The 20,535-nt window shown below is 44.3% G+C and overlaps 1 protein-coding gene across 1 annotated transcript; it reads left to right on the forward strand.

Annotated features, from left to right (window-relative positions):
- Positions 1-289: 289 nt before the first annotated feature.
- Positions 290-20,425, forward strand: ahctf1 (AT hook containing transcription factor 1). Its single transcript, XM_079340366.1, has 40 exons — positions 290-591; positions 2,755-2,881; positions 3,241-3,391; positions 3,585-3,687; positions 3,842-4,022; positions 4,136-4,343; positions 5,571-5,687; positions 5,793-5,877; positions 6,007-6,157; positions 6,421-6,553; positions 6,929-7,110; positions 7,266-7,327; positions 7,473-7,601; positions 7,735-7,825; positions 8,001-8,090; positions 8,460-8,600; positions 8,722-8,826; positions 9,069-9,165; positions 9,348-9,471; positions 9,584-9,640; positions 9,960-10,106; positions 10,243-10,433; positions 10,541-10,685; positions 10,773-10,904; positions 11,075-11,222; positions 11,312-11,462; positions 11,546-11,641; positions 12,023-12,167; positions 12,280-12,495; positions 12,758-13,412; positions 13,514-13,693; positions 13,820-13,928; positions 14,585-14,694; positions 15,083-15,366; positions 15,471-17,459; positions 17,616-17,832; positions 17,936-18,118; positions 18,206-18,303; positions 18,453-18,526; positions 19,256-20,425. The coding sequence occupies exons 2-40, from the start codon at positions 2,761-2,763 to the stop codon at positions 19,452-19,454; spliced, it is 7,797 nt and encodes a 2,598-aa protein (XP_079196492.1). The 5' UTR covers positions 290-591; positions 2,755-2,760; the 3' UTR covers positions 19,455-20,425.
- Positions 20,426-20,535: the final 110 nt, after the last annotated feature.

Consider the following 20,535-nt stretch of genomic DNA (forward strand, 5'->3'; position numbering starts at 1 on the left):
TCTGTTGAGTTTTGTTAATGTTAAAAAAAACCCAGCTAATTCATACATGAAGTTAGAAGTTATATTAATTTGCTACATAACAAAGATAATCCAAACAGTTTCGAATTGACCAAACCGGGGACTTACTTGTTTTTTGTTCTTGAGGGAAGTGGATTGTAAACCATCAATGTTGTGGGCACTTAAACCCAGTAAGAGACAATTATTGTGGGAGGAATCTAATGAAATAGGGCATTCCGGTAAATCATTAACACACGTCAATGCGTGTGGCAGGTTCAATGTTTAATCTAGGACATCCCAGACCGTGAGGGGCAGCACCAGACCGCCGCTCTGTCTACTCTGCCAAAAACAAAGCCCGCGAAGAAGAAGTGAAGCGAGCGCTGTCCAAACCATGGAAATGGCGCTCAGTGGTATCGGAGCCTGAAGTCTCAGGAGGCTTTACGTGCTGGTCTATCCGTCTCCACTCCGAGGGCTATTTACATGGGTTGTACTTGAAGAAGTAGCGGATTATGACAGAGAAGAGGAGAAGTGGAGAGACTGGTCTGGTAAAAGAAAACCCCTCGTGGCTGTGATAAAGCCGTGATCCTCGTGCAGGTTAGTGTAACGTTGGTAGCAGTTAGCGGCACGTTGCATCACGTTTTCTGTCGGAGCTGGAAGTGCTAACTATACGACTGAAGTGTGGTTTATTTATCATTACAGGCTGTAATGGCAGAACATTGTTCTTTGTTGATGATTATGAACGGTGTGATGTTTTTACCTGTAGCTTTAAGCTAAGTGTCTGCTTGTCTCCTAAACTTCTGATTTATCTAATTAAATCAACTAATAATATATGTTAAGATCAGACTTCACGCGTGAGACTGCCAATGGTAAAATACTGATGTTAATTGTGTTTGGAACATGTAAAGTGCATAAACCCAAATGTTGCTAATATTAACGCATTTACTAGCTAGGCTAGTTAGCCACCCAGATTTAAGTAATGAAATCAGACATCAGGGCTAAATGCTAGACACTGTTGTGGTGGGTTTGCTTTTCCAACTCAATCATTGAAAAGCATACACAGTTTGAGATGCTACCTGCTGGCATCACACACTCCCAGTGCTCCTGTTTGTGTGCAGTTAGGTGAGCTAGCTGAACTGTGAACTCAGATAAACTGTAATCCTGCATGACCTTGCAAGCTAACCGGGTAGCCTGCTAATGCAGTGAGGAACTTGTATACATACGCTACAAAAAAAATGTTCACCTGTAAAAAAACAAACAAACAGTACGACCATTATAACAATAGATACAGCTGGCAGTGATCAACGTCAATATGCATCATAATATTATACAAATAAAACAATCTGGGTTTGTTTACATTATGCCAGATTAGCTCCCGGCTAACAGCTGGACTATGTTGTTCATAAACTAAGGAGCTAACTGGCCCGTTAACTGATGCAGAAATACAATTAACACATAATCACGGTCTCATCAGTCCTGTGAGGACTTTTTTGTAAGTTACTTTGTGTCAAACAGGGAGGTGAGGATACCGTTTCAGAGGTTATCTCTTATTGTTCTAACTTTTTAAATACTGAAACACGTGAGTGACAGATTTATTTTGGCGAGGAAAGATTGAGTTATTTGAAGCAGCGTATTTCCTTGAGAGGGACCTGTCCTGTACTGGTATGTGATCGCATCGGGCATGTTTAGTTTTGATTATAATAAATAAATAAATCTGTCTGACTTTAAGGCATGTGGCTGCGTGGTGACAGCAGGGTTGCGCGGGAGCTCACTTGAAATGTGCTGTGTTTTTTTCTCCCGTGGGCACAGAGGGCAGTGTTGTGTCCTTTTGACAAACTGAACACGTAAAGCTCGTTTCTACTTAGTTTGACTTGGCCTTGAAAGTGCCTCTGTGTGAAACATGCTGCTGTAGATAATGTTATCTTTTTGGAGCAGAAGTGGTGAAAAGGGGTCTGAGGGACAGCATAAACACTCTTTGGTCCATAATAGTTAATAATAACATTACAAGAAGGCTAAATCATCATAATGATACTACCAGAAAAATTAGGAAGAAAACTACTCTATTTAAAAACAAACCTTAATCTTAATGTTATGAGTTTCAGTTACAGGGGTCTTTTTTTTTTACAACATAAAAATGTTAAGCCATTATCTAATTACATTTATTTCACTTAAAAAAAGAAAACCTTTAATGTAATAAGACGTAATGACACCTGCTCTCAAACTATAGTTCAGAAGATTTTTTTGTAGGTCTGTAAACATTGGATTTATTTTCAGTGAGCAATGAGAACAATTAAAATAGGACAATTTTTAGGGGAATATTTTATTAACGATATGCAAGTGCTTTACTCCAGACGTTTATATCGTAACATAATGGCACAATCCACATCAGCAAACAAACAGATGTGTTGCAGGCTTGCAGCATGTCTGGGTTCTTGATTTGAAGGCAGTGCAGTCGTAGCTCCAGTTGTCTGCAAGTTTTCTGACAGCATGTTTCCTGACAACTGTGGTTTGAAACACAGACTTCCATTGTTCACTAACACCCAGCAGACCAATTACAGCCTGAAGTGGACTTACAGAGAAGGAGGAGTGCAGTAAGAAGATTGCAGAGGGGTTGTTAATATTCTTATTGACGTTTGCTTTGTAAGCAGGTATGAAGGGCAGGATGATGCACATCATAAAATGGTCAAGTTGAGGATGAATGGACTTACTGCTCTTTCTAACTTCCTGTTTGTCCCATGTTGTCTTTGTTTATGGTTGCAGTGAAAGATGCACAACCTCACTGCTCAAGTCACCAGCAGCCTGCTGCCTTACCCAGCAGTTACTGTCGACGCTCTGGGGGAAGATGAGATCACCCTAGATTCTGTGCTACATGGGAAGTTCAACGTTGGTAAGCCAGTTTTTATCAAACAATTATAATTCAACCTGTGAAGACATTAGATCAACCATTCATCTATCTATAAAATGGACTTTTTTGCTGTAACAAATCACAACAAAATGTTTACGAAACTCCTCTTCTCCCTGGAAGAGTACAACACAAATCAATCTAACATGACCTATAAAGAATTATTAATAGTAATACATGATACATGACTGCCGTCTATTGTGTTTCAGCTTGTTGCATATCTACATCGTCATGGCATCTTAGATAGCAGCTTTACTTTGTTCTTAAGAGCACAAACCTCTGACAGTGATGATTCCCTCTTATCTTCCTCCCTCTTCACTTCCTTGTCCTCCCTGGGTGTGAAGGCCGCAGTGGGCTGGCCTGGCTGGCCTGTGGCCCTCACCTGGAGGTCGTCCATGCAGTAACAGGAGAGCGGCTCTCTGCGTACTGCTTCAGTGGCGGAGGAGAGCATCCACCCAGTGTCCTGGCTGCCAGGGACTTCAGCTGGCTCAAACGGTCAGAGCTTTTTTTTTTTTATCACTGTCTGATGTGGATTGTAATCACTTTAAAACAAACCATTGATTGCTGTTCAAACTTGAGGGGATTGTTGGTCTAGAACCGTAAGGATCAGCTTCAGGAGGTCAAAAAATATTGCTGACAATGCAGAGGAGACATGAAAGGTTAACTCCTTCACTGTTGTGTTTCACAGATCTGGGCTGCTGGTAGGCCTGGAGGAAGCAGAGGGCAGTGTGCTGTGTCTTTATGACTTAGGACTGTCAAGGGTGGTCAAAGCTGTGGTAATACCAGGCAGGGTAAGTTTCAGTCAGGGTCCACTTCTCATGATGAACGCAAAAACAGAAATTAAGCCAGCTCATACAAATGTTTAGGCACCAGTTCACAAGTGTTATGGAATAATTTGTAGTTCTAAAACATTTGGTATCCTTTCAATCCTTGTCTGTTTTCTAGATAACAGCAATTGAACCATTGGTGAGTTATGGCGGCGCAAGCACGTCGACCCAGCATCTTCACCAGAGTTTGCGCTGGTTCTTTGGCATTGCCGCCGTAGTGACAGACCTAGGCCATGTTCTGCTTGTGGACCTGTGCCTGGATGACTTGTCCTGCAGCCAAAGTGAACTGGAGGCTTCAGGTGAGGACACTGCTTGAGTGTTTAAATGTTCTATGCTGATGTACATGTTCTTTTTGCTTCTTTTTTGTGTGTGTGTGCTTCCTCCTGTTTATTTTTCTCCTGTTTACTCCCAGACCTGCAGGTAGTGACCAAATCTCCTTCGGAGATCCCCAGACTTCGAGAAGTCAGCACCAGAGAAGGCAGACATCTTTGTCTCCAGCTGAATGCTCCCACTGGAGTCGGAGCCACAGCTCTGCAGTATATCTCCAGGACCAACCAGCTGGCAGTGGGGTTTTCTGATGGATACTTACAGCTGTGGAACATGAAGGCGCTGAAGAAGGAGTGAGTCCTTGTTTTTCTTCAGACTTTCTGTATGCTGTGAAAGTGAAGAAGAAAGATAGATGGATTGATTTAAAATGAGGCCACATTCCATCACTGGCCTCATGAGGCTTCTTGCCCTGGCTCTGCCTTCTCTAACCTCTTTCTAACATTCTCTCTCATCTCATGGGGGTTCAGAGCGTGAAGGCTAACTCAGTGGCGCTCTGGTCCGTTTCCACCAAGCGGTCCGGTACGGATCAGTACAGTTTGGTTCGGTACAGCCTGATCCTGTTTGCGTTTCTACAGCCACCCGTGCCCTATATGGAAGGCGAAGCCGAACACCGATAGCCGCGTCAGCTACGTGATAGTGTGACATCATTGCAGCGCGACTCAGGGTACCCCCGCTCATAAATTCAACAAAGAAGAAACACGTGACACAGTAAACAAAGACCAACGATGGAAGGCATCCAGCAGTTCATCTACTTTGTCCCTGATATGTGGCTCTTTATTACAAAACACAACCCAGCTTTGTTTCAGAGAAGGCTGAGTGCCGTGAGGAGAATTAAAGATTATTTTGACCAATCAATTGACTGCAGTGTTTAGCTCCACCTTTTAGGGTCACATCGATTTTCTTGGCTACCCAACGGAAGGTTCCCAAAAAGTAGGATGGTACAAATCGGTATTTTGTGGATCTCTCCCGGCTTTAGTCTATGAAAACGGCACGAAATGCGTGCCGTACTAAGATGAAACGAACTGAACCTCTTGATGGAAACGGGGCTAGCGTCTCTCCCTGGCTCTGCCTTCGCCTGTTCTTTCTATCACTCTGTCTGTAGACGCTCCTTACTGTTTTTCCTTTTCTCTTGTCTTGGTTGGGATGGGTGATTTGGGCACGGGTGTCTATTTTTATAACAAATACCTGTTAATTTACCTCCTCATTAGTTTTAGTATTTGTCAATTTATGTATTATTGTTTATGGATTTGTTTTTACTTTTTTATGTAAAGCACTTTGTAACTTGTTTTTGAAACATACTGTTTGAATACCGAAAATTATCTTTATCATGATTATTATTAGAACTTAATGCTTTGTAGAAAAAAGTGGACAATTATCAAAGAGATCTTTGCTCCTAATAATTCAAACACTGCATCTAATACAATCTTCTGCCCTGGTAGGTAGATTTAAATGTCTTTTTTTAACTCACTGTTCGAGTTTATAGTTTTGTGTTTATTTTGATTTGTTTGATTCATATATAGATACCACTCCCAGTTGGACTGCGGCAGGGTGCCCGTTCACGCCTTCACCTTCCAGGAACCTGAAAACGACCCCAGGAACTGCTGCTACCTCTGGGCCGTTCAGTCTTCTCAGGACCTGTAAGCCTTTCACATAACAAACACTGCGTAACGGGAAAACATGGTTTATTTCTGTTTGTTTTTCTCCCCGACGCTCATATCTCGTCTCCTCTCACTCCCACACAGTGAGGGAGATATGGTCAGCCTCCGCCTGCTTCAGCTGGCGTTCAGTGAAAGGAAGTGTCTAGCTTCCGGAAAGATCCTCTATGAGGTGTGCTGTGCCTACAAGTCTACAACTACATTTTTCCTCTCTTCACTTTGTTAATATTTCTATACTATGCTTGTCGGCTCTTAACTTACCTGATTGAATCTTTGTCATGGTTAATTTTTTGTGGCTTAGGGTCTGGAGTATTGTGAGGAGCGTTACAGTCAGGACTTGAGTGGCCCAGCCTTCCCTCTCAGGGCCCAGGCCACCAACACCCGTCTGCTGAGTTGCCAAACTATTGAGAAGTTCAGAGCTCATCCTGACAGAGATGATAGCATGAACGAAGGTAAGAGGTTTTTTGGGGTGTTTTTCCACTAACTGGACTTCCAGTGAAGATTTGATTTATGATTCAAGATTTTTATTTGTCACGTGCTCATACAGGTGTGCAGTGAAATGTAAGGACTTTTCCGCAGGCCATGCAATAACAATAATAACATTAAACAAAAAACATTAACATTCGTATTTCAACTGGAATACAACAAATTCAGCAGATTAAGAAGAAAAGTTCTACTCGTTGTCACTTTACTGCATTTTCTTTCCCATTCTCAGTTGCCTCTCCAGACACCAGCGTGTCTATCTTCAGCTGGCAAGTGAGGGCATACGGGCAGGGGACTCCATCTACCTACATCGGGGTTTTTGACATCAACCGTTGGTACCACGCACAAATGCCAGACTCCTTAAGGTACAGTGGAGTTGTAACATGTCCAGAGAATTAAATTGAAATTAACTGATCAGAAAGAGGGACAGATATAGAACATTATAGAAGCTTGGGGGAAAGTAAATGTGCTTGTGGTACAAATTAACAATGCAAAGTTATGATCAAATAAATTCTCCTTGTAGTTTGATAAAACACAAGATGGAAGAAAATGTTTTTGTTTTCAGTCATTACCGTGAGTGTTTTCGTGCAAGACAAAATAATGTCACAGATTAAATGAGTAAAGGTAACAAAGGGTTTGTTCAATGCTGATCGATGAGCAGCGGTGCTGGCTGTTAGATATTTATTGTACGCAAACAGGACCCTGAATTTCAGTTGCTCTGCTGTTCTTGTTTCTGTCAGAACGGGGGAGTCTCTGCAGAATTGTCCCTACCTGGCGGTTTGGTCTCTGGACCCTGTGGTGCAGATGGTGTCTCAGCACCTCTTCCTGGATGTGGTGGTGCACGAGCGCAGCCTGAGCAGAGGCATGCCCTTCACCTGCCCCCCATCAGAACAGTACTTTAACCCCACCACATACAACTTTGGTACGTGTAGGCACTCTGTGTACAATGTTGTTCCAGGATGAATCACCGCGTACTGCTTTCATCGTTTTATGTTGCTTAGGAATAAGCAAGAACAGACATGCAGAGGTTTGTAGTTGTAATATCGTTTTACTAAGATTTTTTTTCCCCTGTCACAGATGCTACCTGTTTGCTCAACTCTGGAATAGTGCACTTAACCTGCTCTGGGTATCAAAAAGAGGTGACTTTCTGTTGTTCATAATCTGAATGACCTGGATGTGTTGTGCATCATCCAGGCTGTATAATAAATTAACTATTTTAAATTAAATGGAACAAAAAAGTGTTTTGCACCTTGCCAGCGCCTCAATATTGTCTTTCATACACAGACACTGAGCTTTTTGAAGAAAGCTGCCCCTTGTTCCAGTGACATCATCTCCTCCAGCTACTCTCGCTGCCTCATGTCTGGCCTCCTCTCATCTCGTCTGGCTGACGCTCAGGCCTCCAGCCTCTCTCAGGTACATTCTTCATGACATATTTCAGGCCACTGTTCCTCCTGCTTTTGTTTTCTCTAAATAAAAATTCCATGCATCATATTAGATTTCTGAAGTTTGGTTGTTGTTGTACATGTAACTTGATGTTGCCCCGTAGGAGGAGCAGCTGGATGCCATCTTGTCCACAGCGGTAGAGACCAGCTCGTTGGGACTGATCACTGGCTGTATCAAGCAGTGGACTGCCGAAGGTGTGGAGTCTTACTTGAGATTGCCATCCATTTTTTGCCCTCAAATTTGTTTCTGTGCTCATCATGGTCACGTGTAGGAGGAATAGACGTTTTCTCAGATTCCCCACCGAAACATGCAGACTACTTTCCTCCTTTATGTCATACTTATACTTATCATTCTGTCCCTGTTTAACAGAACAACCAGGCTCCGCTCTGAACCTGCGCTACATCCTGGACTGGGCCTGGAACAAAGTAGTACAGACAAAGGAAGAACTGGATGGAATCTGTATGTTTTGATTGAATTGATTTGTTAACAGAACTCATAATAAGCATCATCGATTGTGCTGTGATTTTCAGTGTATGTAATGTTAAGTTTTAAGACCTGGACATCAGTCAAACCTTCATTTGACTACACTGATAGATTTAAATGTATGAGATCATATGTTTATATAACCTGTATGTAGGGTATTGTTATTCTTAAGGCTGATGGAAACTACAACTTTAATTCCATAGTTCTTTTTTAACCTTTTTAACCCCTAAGGATTTAAATAGTAGTTGTCGTGTACATGTTTTTTCATGCCTCCACTTCTTTGAGGTTTTTTATAAACTATTTCTATTCTTGGGTTTTTTTCTCTGTCTCCTGCTTGTTGTCTAGGTGCACCGCTGTTTGACAGCTCATCCAACTTCACAGACCCTCAGACGCTGCAGCTGCTTCAGCACAGCCAGAGGTTGCTCAGTAACCTCAGTACCATCTTCCACTGTCTGCTCAGTGAGGCTCAGGAGCTCACACAGAAAGGTGCAGCATCAAGTCACATGTACACGTCATCTTCCAATCAGGACGCTGTCGTACTATAGTTTTTCTGTCATTTGTAGCCATTGGCTTTAAGCGTTGTAGTGATATTTCCAATTGTGTGTAGGTCTGGTGGGTCTGATGAACAAGAACATGGTGTCCAGTCTCATTTCCAAATACGCTCAAGTGGTCCTCTGGTTCTGTCGTACTGGTCTACTGCCCGAAGGATCAGGTGAAGTGCTTCAGGGATCAACAGGATCTAAAAAAAAACCCGTTACCAGCTATTTGACACAACCGTTTCTTAGAAGCAGTTGATAAAGAAGTGGGACGCAGGTTTATTAAAGATCCTTTTTAACTTCAAGCATTATGCAATCTCGAGCCAGGAAAGTCAACTAAAACTAAATGTAATGCTACAGCAACTGTATGTAATGATCTACTTTCTGTCTGTGAATTGTATCCGCCCTTTCGCATCAGACGATGACGTGCTCCAGATCTCCAGGCCTTTCTACACTCCCTCAGTCATCGGCAACTATTATACGATACGCAGAGAGGAGCTCAACAGGCTGGCTAAGTGAGTCGTCTTCTTCATGCAAAGCTGCTTAATCTTAAATCTAGTCCGAGTGAATGACTTCAGCTAATCTTTATATCTTCATACTTCTCGTGTCTCAAATACTCAACAAATGCCGAAGATGTTACAGTGAGATAAAGCTCTCTCTCTTTCCTCATGTGATTGATGTTGGCGCTGCTTTTCAGGGGCAAGTGGTGTGCAGACTGCCTGATGATTGACGGGTTGGTCGGCCAGTGTGGTGATCGCCTGACCGACCTGTGGAAAAGGGATGAAGGCGGTACAGGGCAGTACCCCCCACCATCTTTGCACGTAAGCATTCTAAATCTGTATTTTCGACCTTCTCGTCTGTGTCACGTTGAGTTTGCACCTGTGGCTTCTGTGCTCTATGAAAAATAATTGTCTTGTACCTTTTGATTCACAGGCCTTGTTGGACATTTATTTACTGGAAAATATTGACGAAGCTGCCAAACATGCGATTGTATCCTTTGATCAATAACGCTACCATGTAAAGTTGTGTGTGTGCGTCAGCTAGTGTTTGATTACATCCTGTTCTCTTGAATACGTTATTTTAGAATAAACGGTTATATGCAAGTTTTACAAAGTTTTTCTTTTTGTAATCCTTTAGCTGTGAATCCATGATACCTGGTGTTATGTTTAGAGTATTATAATTTATCAACTATGCTTTGTTTCCATTTAGAAAGGTTGTAGTTTGTAAATCTGATCAAAACTCCCCAAATCTCTCATTGATGGACTAAATTGAATATTCTCTACATATGTGCCTTGACTTGTTGGCTCAGGTGATTTACCTTCTGCTCGATGTCATGCAATCCCTCCCTAATAAGGAGGGAGCGTCAGTGGAGTTTTTCCCCACAGCTTTTGCCATTCCCATTGGACTGGTCAAGCTCGTACAGGGCCTCTGGCTTCTGGACCATCATGACCACCAGGTACACATGGATTCATCTGTTCCTGACTTTCACTTACAGCTATTACAACTTCTTTTGACTTGTTAGATGTACTGTTGTTTTTTCCTGTGCATAGCTCTTCTGAAAGTATTTATTTTTTCTCCCTGGTCTTTGTCAGAGTTCATTTGAGCTGCTCCTGCATCCAGCGTCCTCTCAGTGTCAGTTTAAGTGGCAGCACGAGCGGGTCCTGCAAGCTCTCATGTGCCAGGGTCAACACTCGGTGGCACTCCGATATTTTCAAGTCACAAAACCCCCAATTTCTTCCACTGCACAAGCCAAACTCTGCCTGTCTGTCCTGCTACACAACCGGTACGAGGAAATCAAATCTGTGCACTTCTCTCATTAAAAACAGTGTTGGAGTTTTGTAATTGAAAAAAATCCTTTTCTGACGGCAAACTTTTGTGTCCTTCTTCCAGGTGTCTCATCGAGGCGTGGTCTTTACTTCGGCAGCACTCTAGTCGTCTCAACATGGCCGAGCTGATGGGATTCCTGTATGAGAGCTGCCAGGAGCTGGACCTCATCAAAGAGCTGCTCAAACTGCCCCTGGGCCTTGCTGAGCAGGTAGGACAGCTATAAGTTAACACACGGTTAGTTTAAAGACAATGCAGTTCAATGCACAAACCCATGTTTCTCTATTCTGTGTTTCAGGAATGTTTGGAGAAGTTTCTCCAGGGGACAGGAGGTCTCCAGAACCGAGAGCTGCTGATGGTCCACTACCTCCAGCAGGCCAACTACATTCCTGCCCTGCAGCTCAACCACAGCCTCAAACTGAACCTTGTGGTATGTTTGGCACATTCAGAGAATTACATGTTGAAACACCACATATCCAAACAAAACTGTGATGCATTAAGCATAAAAATGAATGTCTTCTCTAAACAGTAAAAAAACACAACATTGTATTTTATAGAGAGTAGACACTTGATCAAATGTCATCTTTCTTTTGTTTTTAGAATGAGCGAGACCCAAAGCTGAAAGAACGAACAAACACCAGGAACTCTATACTGGATCAGTACGGCAAAGTTTTACCCAGAGTTCAGAGGAAACTGGCGATGGAGAGAGCCAAGCCCTACCAGCATTCCTACGCCATCCACAGAGAAGGTACGGAGAGGTGCTCCACCAACTCTTTGTCTTTTACACATTACTCATAAAGTCTTCTTGGATAGTAACTCTTTCACACTGGGCTCCAGTTTCTCGGCCGCAGCCACTATCAACCATCACCAAGCGCTCCGCCACTGAGAAGGTGATGTCGAGGGCCGGCTTCATCAACAATCTCCTGACAAAGATCGAGGAAGTGTGGTTAGGCAATGGAGAAACACCGCAATCCTCACCAGCAAAGAGGTGAGCACAAAAGTCACCCAAATAGAACCCCAAGGTTTATTCGGATGGATTTGCCTATAACGTTGTTTTACCTTTAACCTCAGGACTGCTAATGTTGAGAGCCCTAAGTCCTCCTCCTCGGCCCTTCCTGACCCCTTCCTGGGGACCCCCATCACTATGACCGCCAAACGAAAGTCAAGGTACCGTCATGAGTCACAGACATTTGTGTGAATACAAAAGGAAATCTGAGGCTAAGAACTATATCATTTAAATATTCTGCCTCCTGCAAGTTTAATCACTGCATTACCAGACCCCGTAATTCTAACAGTCTGATCCTTTGTGTTGTAAGCATGTTACTAAATGGTGTTAAGCTTCAGAACAAGGCCACCACATACACTTAGTTTTATTAGACATCAGCAGTAACTCTTTCTGTAGTCGTTGTATCGTAGTAGATCGTGTTGCTAATGTGAACGCAGTTATGCAAATATAAACATTACAAAGAGCTACATGCATGCACAGCAGAGTTCTGTTCATACAGTGAAGATCAGAACCATCCATGAATTTTCTATTCTGTGTCCCAGGCTCATGGACTTGGTGGTTCACCCCTCCAGTCAGACCCCCCGCCCTCTGCTCAGCCCCCCCAGACCTCCCAGCTCCTGGATTTCTCCAAAGAGCAACAGCAAGGCACCTGAGCTTGGTCTTCTGCAAACGCCGCAGGTCGTCAAGGTGAACCGTCATATGTGGGATTCTCACAAGTATTGTAGTATAGTATTTCACTGATCCTTCATCACCTGTCCTGGAGATTTTTAATCACATTTTTTTCATGTCTTTTTCTTAGCGGGCTCGGGCCTTGGCTGCTTCCGGTCCTGTGTTCTCAGCCTTCACTCCACAGTCCATCCTGCGCAGCAGCCTGAGGCCCACACCCGTTGCCACCCCCTCTGCTTCTCCAGGACGCTCCCTTACGCCTCCACCCCGCGGCAAAGAGAGCCGGATCACCTTCATCGAAGAGGCTGAATCTCCTGAGCCAGAGAAGGGCATTCGATGGACTAACGGGGTAAGATAGACGATCTGTCGACCGCTAGCTCCCGTTTCAAGAAGTTTAGCTCACGCTTGATAATTGGGTTTTTTGTTTGCAGGATGGGTTTAAAGATCTGTTATAAGACTGCAAATTGTGTTCCATATGCAAAGCATCAGCTGATATAAGTGGATGACATTGTTCTCACCGATATCCGCCTTGACGTGTTTCAGCAAACTTCTCGAGTGTCAGTTTGTCTTGATTGTAAAACGTGTCTCCAATCCTCTTTTGAACTCTCCAGATGGCAGCAGACAGCGAGATTAGCTTGTTGACCAGAGGCTCGTTGCTATCCAAGGCCTCCCGTAAGATCTGGTCCTCACAGCCTACGGAGGAGGAAGAGGATGGAGACGAGGAAGAGGCACAACCTCATGTGAAGTTCTTGCCTCCAGAAGGGGGTATTCCCTCTCCAGAGTTGAGATGCTTCGAGAGCGAGCCTTCCTCCCTCAGCGAAGTCGCTGCTGAAACCAAACCATCACACCTCAGCCTGAGCTTCGACACCAGCCAGGCATCTCTGCGTTCAACCGACACCACCCTGGAGTTCTTTGATGCGCCGCTCTCTGTGGTCCAGGAAGGAGAGGGGGTGCATGCTGCTTCAGAGGAAGACGAAGTGGTAGTGACACTGACCAGAAAAGGACTGAGGGAAGAGGAAGAACAGGAAATGCCCTCGCCAATCACAGAGCAAACCCCTCCCCTGACCTCAGAAGATCACACTGAGGATGACGACAAAGAGGACACTCCCCCAGTCACGGAAGACGAAACAGCTGAGGAGGTGATGCAGATTGGTCTTGATCAAGAAGTTCTGTCTGAAAATGAAGACGAACAGCATTTCGAGTCAAACAGCAGACAAGAAGGGGCTGCAGTTCTTGACCAGGAGCAGTCGACCGGTCACAATCAAGGTAATTAACGCTCCGATTTTTTTATTCACAACTTATTATAAGACACCAGCATTAGCACCACAATGAAGTTAATGCTATGCTCACACGTGATCTTTGTTTAGTTTCTAACAAGGTAACTGAGAGCCCAGAGCCTGTCCCTGAAGCCGACCTTCAGCATCAGCTGGTAATCACTACAGGACAGGACGTCCAATCAGAGGCCACAGAACTAACGGAGATCATCGAGCAGGAAGCATCACCTGGACCCTCATGTGACCCTGAAGAAGATCCTGAGCCATCGACAGGTATGAGTGACACACTTACATATTTCATTTTTCTCGTTCGCTGCAGTCTTGGCTCACTGAGCTGTTGCTGATTGTTTGTTTTTACCAAGTCAAAGATGGAGATCACTTGTGTTTGTGTTTTGCCAGCAGATCTGACAGAGTTCGTGCAGAGACATCTGTTTGACGGTGATTCCACCTCTCTGCTCGGCCGCTCAGGAATCCACGATGCATCACAGACTCTGACATCCTTCAACAAGTACGTGCTGCTTTCTTTTGATCAAAAAAAAAAAATGTTTTATTTTTTTCTCAACGACATATTCTCTGAAGGTTTTCTGGCTAAAAGGATTTATCCCAACTTTCAGTAAAACATAAAGCCACATTTAAAAGATTATAATTTTGTGTTCTGATTGAATCATTCGGGCCAATAAGCAACCACAGGAATATTACATCAAGAAGAGACGTGAAAATATCGATTATGAGCTACTGTGGCTCAGTGGTGGAGCGGGTTATCTGGTTGTCAGTTTGATCCCCAACTCCTGCACACTACATTTATGATGTTCTTCAGTGACACTCTGAGCGCCAAATCGCTCCTCGTTTTTTGTTTCTTTGTTCAGACTTAAGTCTGAAATGAACGGGATTGGTTAACACTGATGGCCACTTTACATAGTGTCCTTGGCTGTAAAGGTGAATAGAGGGAATGTGACAGGTAGTGTAAAAGCGCTCCTGGTGGTCAGAAGAGGTAAGACAAAAGGTGCTGTAAGAGCAGTCCATTTTACCAGTTAGATCAAAGTCTGTTTGTATTAATCCATGAATAAAACTATAGATACAGGATGTGGATTAAAGTTATCGTGTCTTCTCTGTTTATTGTTGCGTGTTTGCACAGTTTAAAAATAACCTTGTCTCTTCTCTCAGTGAGGAGGAAGTGGAGGAGCCGGCTGCTGCTGAAGCCCCACCGATTTTAACCAGCCAGAAATCTACAACCTCTGTGACGTCCTCTGAGCCTACAGGCACAGACTCCCACTGTGAGGAAGACACACACACACACACACACACACACACACACACACACACACACACACACACACACACACACACACACACACACACACACACACACACACACACACACACACACACAATAAGTCTGGCTGCATCATTTCTTCCTTGTGTTTGCACGTTGAATGAATGATGCAGCCAGTCTTATGTTTTTGAAATAAAATATCCATATTTGGCACCCGCCAAATGTGATAACTAAACTGTATCAAACGAGTCAGGAAAATGATGTATTGCTATATTGAGCTCACACACACTACAACAGCCACAGCAGAGTCAACGCTGCAGCTCAAACTGCTCAACTTATTTTATCTCACACACCTTTTTTCCTGCTTGTTCTTCCTCCGTATCTCCCAGCTGTTGTGAGCGTAAACGATAGTGAAGAGCTTTCCAGCCCTGCGTCTGAGGAAGAAGCTGAAGAGGATTCTGATCAAACCGAGGACGATGAAGAAGAAGAGGAGGAGGAGGAGGAGGAGGAGGACTCTGGTAGTGAGGTGGAGATCATTGAGGAGGTTCAGGGTAACGGGAGGCTGCCTCCCCTGCAACCCAGTTCAATCTTCATACAAGAGGAACACGCGCACTTCCTGTCAGAGCCGGAGGCTGCAACGTTCTCTCTGATCACACCTGCTGCTGAGATGAAGGTAACACACACACACACACACACACACACACACACACACACACACACACAGAGCTGATGAGATTTTAAGACTTTTACAGATTTATATAATCCTTTTATTTTAAGGATGATGTGAGACTCGGGGCAGATGACGGAGGCCTGCTGGCAGATGAGGAAGAGCAAGGATCATCATACATGGAGCTCAAACCCTCCACCACTCTCCTGGTCCCCCTGGAGCTGATGGAGGGGCAGGACGGTCTCGTGGACGGTTCTCAGCTGGATCTTCCTGAGCTCCATCAGACCATGCAGGGCGACCTGACGTGCGAAACCCAAGGCGGCTTCTCTCTGATGCTGGACGTGGAAGAGGATGGGGACAAAGACGCAGACACCCTACCAATGGAAAGCGATCTTCCATCCTCTGAGCTCTCTCCCCTCCTGTCTTCAAAAATCGAGTCTTGTGATGGACTTCGCGCCAAGCCTGAGGATATTCTTTTGGGCCTTGACGATCCGGTCTCAGAAGAGGACCAGAGGACAGAGATGGACAGCTTGGCTGGAATTGAGGAAAAAGGACAGACAGAAGCGGAGTTTGTAAAACTGTCTGAGCAGGCTGAGCTACCGAGTGAAATCATCTCTGAAAATCACGAGGCAGAACATGTTGAAGAAGAAACGAAAGAAGAGTCGGTAACATTGTCTGAAAAACAGCAGCTGGAAGGTGTTTCAGAGTCTGGCTCACCTTCAGAGGAAAACGCTGTAACGGACAACAACGACTCTGTTGCAGACAATGAATCAGTTGAGGACAAGATGAGTGAGGAGAAGAATGAAGAGGAGGAGGACAAACTATCACCTGCAGAGGAAGAACTCTCAGCTGTAATGGATGAAAATGACCCTACTACTAAGAACGATTCGGCTGAAGAGGAGATAAAAGAAGAAGAGGACGACGGCGATGATAAACCAACACCTGTTGAGGAAGAACTTCCAGCTGTAATGGATGAAGAAAACTCTGTTACAAAGAGCGATTCAGCTGAAGAGGAGCCCATAGAGGAGAATAAACCAACACCTGCTGAGGAAGAACTTCAAACTTTAATGGATGAAGAAAACTCTGTTACAAAGAGCGATTCAGCTGAAGAAGAGCTCGGAGAGGAGGATAAACCAAACCTGGCTGAGGAGCAGAAAATGGAAGAAAACGGCCCAGTTGTCATGGACATTGAGATCTCCCCCTGTGTGGAGACGGTCACTGTTGTGGAGGAGACGCAGCAGGATGACCAAATCTCTAAAGAGAAAGAAGAGCAAATTCTCGACGATTTTAAGACGGAGAAAGAAACGGCAAAAATGACCAGGGGGGGACAGAGAAAAGAAAAAGAAGTTGCAGCAGATAAGCCAACAAAGATTGATGTTTTGAGCTCCGACAGTCAGCCAGAAGAGCCGTCTGTGCCGGAAACCCCAACTTCTCTGAGGAAAAGGAATGCTCCTTCAACCCCGACAAGAAGAACCACCAGAGGCAGGATGGTCACGTTCATCTCCCCTCTCCCAGAGGAGCCGCAGGAGGACGGGAGAGTAGAGGATGTGGAAACGAGCCAACTGGTCCCTTCCTCACCCAGTCGTACGCCGAGGAAAGTCAAACAGAACAAAGACATCAACGGACAAGCTAGCACACCTCGAAGAAGTGCCCGCAAAGCTCAGCAGGTGCCTTCTAACGGTGAAGTGGAAGAGGGCGAGGCCACTGTCAACACCGCTGCTGCGGCGTCGACGTCTAAGACCTCGTCCCCAGGCAGACGGCGGTTTTCCCAGAGAGCCGCTTCGACAAGGAGCCAGAGCGGCAGCGAGGAGGAGTCTGCAGCCACGGGGCCGGAAATCAAAGACGAGCAGGAACAAGAGGATGACGTCCCCGACGCAAAGGCTTCTCGACGAGCGAGCTCTAAGACTCTCACACCGGCCAAACGTAGGATCACTGAGGTAAACACTCCCAGGAGATCCAGCAGGAGGACCATGAGCAGCAGTGAGGTGGTGCAGACGCCTCTAGAGGCTTTGGAAGAAGAGAAGGAGCAGGCCGAGGTCTTTAAACGCAACTCCAGGACTCGACAGTCCAACCAGATATCTCTCAGTGTTTATCCACAAGTAAGGATTCAACTGTGCATTCATTCATATTAGTTTTTCATGTGTAATTCATAGAAAACAGTCACATTTACTGCCATACAATCATTTTGAATTATTGCCATTTCATCCCTCATCTCCCATGTTCATAAATCATTCATCGATATTTAACGATCACAGGTCAAACTGGTCCCTGTGTCACTTCCTCAGAGCGACCAGCCTGAACTCAGCAGCCATGCTGCTCGCACCAACTCCCACCGACCAACCAGAAGCAAACTCTGGGATCACCCTGAAGAAGACCTTCCCCTATTGGACTCGCCGCTTGAGGTGGACTCTGAAACCCCTGTCGCTGACGCCCTCATCAAGAGACTTCAGGATGAAGAGGAGAAACAGGAAGGTACGTACAAGGAAATATATCTGGAAAAGAAAGGAATCAAGGAGGTTTTGCTATTTGGACATGGACAGGGATGAAGTGTAAGCTGTTTGTGTAACAATTACAGGAGGAGGAGGAGTCGTCTCAAAGATGGTGAGAACCAGCAAGAGGAGCACGAAGTCGTCCGTGGAGCAGATTCAATCCGTTTCTCCCGGTAAAGACGCTCTGATCCCCGAACAAGAAGAAGCAGAGTCTTGTCCAGACGAGCGTTCCTTCTTCATCTATTCGCCCTCTCGCAGAAGAACTAGAGGTGAGCAGCGTACCCGTTAACACACACATCCATCACTTTCATCACAGGTGCGTTTATTTCATGGTTTGCGTTGTGTCTGTGTGTCAGCCAGCAGAGCCGAGTCCCCGGGTCCGAGTGAAGAGATTGCTGTACCGGTCACTCGCAGCAGGAGAAGAGTCGTGAAAGCAGCCTCTGATGCTCCTCATGTAAGTGCTTCAGCCCCCGATGAGGTTTAAATGTTTTCCTAAGTCGTGTAATTCATGCGCTCCTTTCCGGCTAAACACCGAGCAGATGGTGGTCCAGTCTTTGTCAATTTCAAAATGTATTTACTTCTTCTTCTTTTTTCTTTTTTTAGGACACAGAAGAAAATCTGGAAGATAAAAAAGAAGCCGGTGCTAGCACGAGAAAAACAGGCAGAAGAACCGCCAAGTAAGATCCTGTTTCCTTTTTATACAACTGTTTATGTATTTATATCTATGACACCAATGCAGGAGACACAATACATGAACACAGATGGGTGACTGAGCGGAGCGTGACCTCCCAGACTCGTCCCTGTAGAGCGAGAGTCGGGGCTGATGGTGTCGCTCTGTGTGAGGAATGAATCATTCCTGAAGCAGCACTGATACAAAGGATTCAACACAGATGGGAGTTTAAGATTTAGGTCAAATGTTTTAGGCGAGCTATTTCAATGTCATCATTTGTCAAGGGTTGAACCTCATGTGAGGAATTTTAGTTTTGTGTTGATTTTGGCGCCCCCCCATGGACTACCTCTCAGTTCACAGGGGGTTTATCCCATAGTACTGATTTTCACCAACAAAAAAAAACAGTTCTTTTAACAGTCAAATGAACCAACCTTGAAGAATCTTAACCTCTAACTAGATGTCAAAGAGACTTTGTGCAGTGTGCTATCAATCAGTTGATCTGACACTCAAAACAGCCAATGTTTATATCCGTGTTCTCGGATGCATTTGTTGGTCAGTCAATCAGTACTCATTTCAGTCTGTTTTGCCGGCCTTAAACCCCTCATGGGGGCTTTAACTACCAGTAGTATAACTTCTATGTAGCTTAATGATAACTAGGACTCTAGTTTGTTTATGTTTTTGTGTTGAAGAAAAATCATCCCTTGCCGTTTTTTTAAAATTTTATTTCCACCTTCAGATCCAAAGCCGTTCCTGAGCCGCCTCCCATAGCACAGGTGGACCTGATCTCACCTCTGCCGAGCCCGGCTGATCCACCTCAGCGAGCACAGAGGAGGACAAAGGAGGGAGAGGTCCCTGCCACCAACATGAACCTTCGACGCAAACGCATAATGGACACCGTTTTCACCAAACCCGTCACACGGAGGAAGAAGCTCTGAGGAGGTCAATGAGGAGTAAACCTTTGAACCTCAGTCAGCAGCCAGAAGATTTTAAACTGTTTCAGAAGCTGTCAAATTAAAGTGTATATGCATAAACTCCTCGAACGGTTATATCTCCTCAGATGCCTCGCAGTGCTGCAGTTTTCTTTCTTTCTTTACTTCTCTGTAGGGCAAGAAATAAAACATGTAGGCATGAAAATATATTTTGGGACAAAACACATGGCTGTGCACAGCAATGTGAGTGGACTATATTTTTGGAGTTTACACAGCACTGTTACAAACTCGCATAATCTCGCATCTGTGGCCATTTTGTGTTGGACATTTATAATGTTCCTGCTACCATTAAGTCTCTGCTATAGAGTGAAACGAGGGACAGCATCAGTGTGGAGTTAGTAAACCAGAGAGACTGAAGTGAAATTGCCTCAGCTGAAGAGGTTTTATTTACATTCTCTAATATTTTAATTTTTTTTTTTTTCTGCTGATGTTTACTTTTAAGATTTCAAGGCCTGCTGTTTTTTTTCTATTTAAGAAGAAAGGCAACCAACCCAGTGGAGACCAGAGGTTTCTACTGATAGATTTGTAAATAGTCTTTTGCTATGTTCCAAATAAAGTTAATAAATAAATCATCAGTGAATAAGGTTCATTTTGAAGTGTGAAGTGTCTGGATTGCATTTGATCATCTTATCAGACTGCCTATGCCATAGTCTTAAACGTTCAGTGAGTGGGGGATGTTCTGTGACTGAGACAGACTTGTACTCTTCTGATTTTTGTACACCGGACAGATGTATAGTGTGAATGAAAACGTAACTTGCACAATGTTTTGAGTTGGTAAATTCCTTTGGGATATGTTAAGAGGCTTGTTTAATTAAAATATGGCAAATCCCATCTGACAAAAGGCTATTTTCTGATGAATGTATGTAGAATGTCTTATTTTTGATGACTGCTCTTTGATAAATATGGTAAAGCTTGAATACTTCTGAGTGAGCGTCTCAATTTTATGAACTGCTATAAATGTTCCTTTGGTCACTCGGTGGGTGGATGGAGTTACTGAGCGAATTATTTCTGAAGCTTTTATTTGGAA

Source organism: Symphodus melops (genome assembly GCF_947650265.1).
Source record: "Symphodus melops genome assembly, chromosome: 3".
Classification (NCBI taxonomy): domain Eukaryota; kingdom Metazoa; phylum Chordata; class Actinopteri; order Labriformes; family Labridae; genus Symphodus; species Symphodus melops.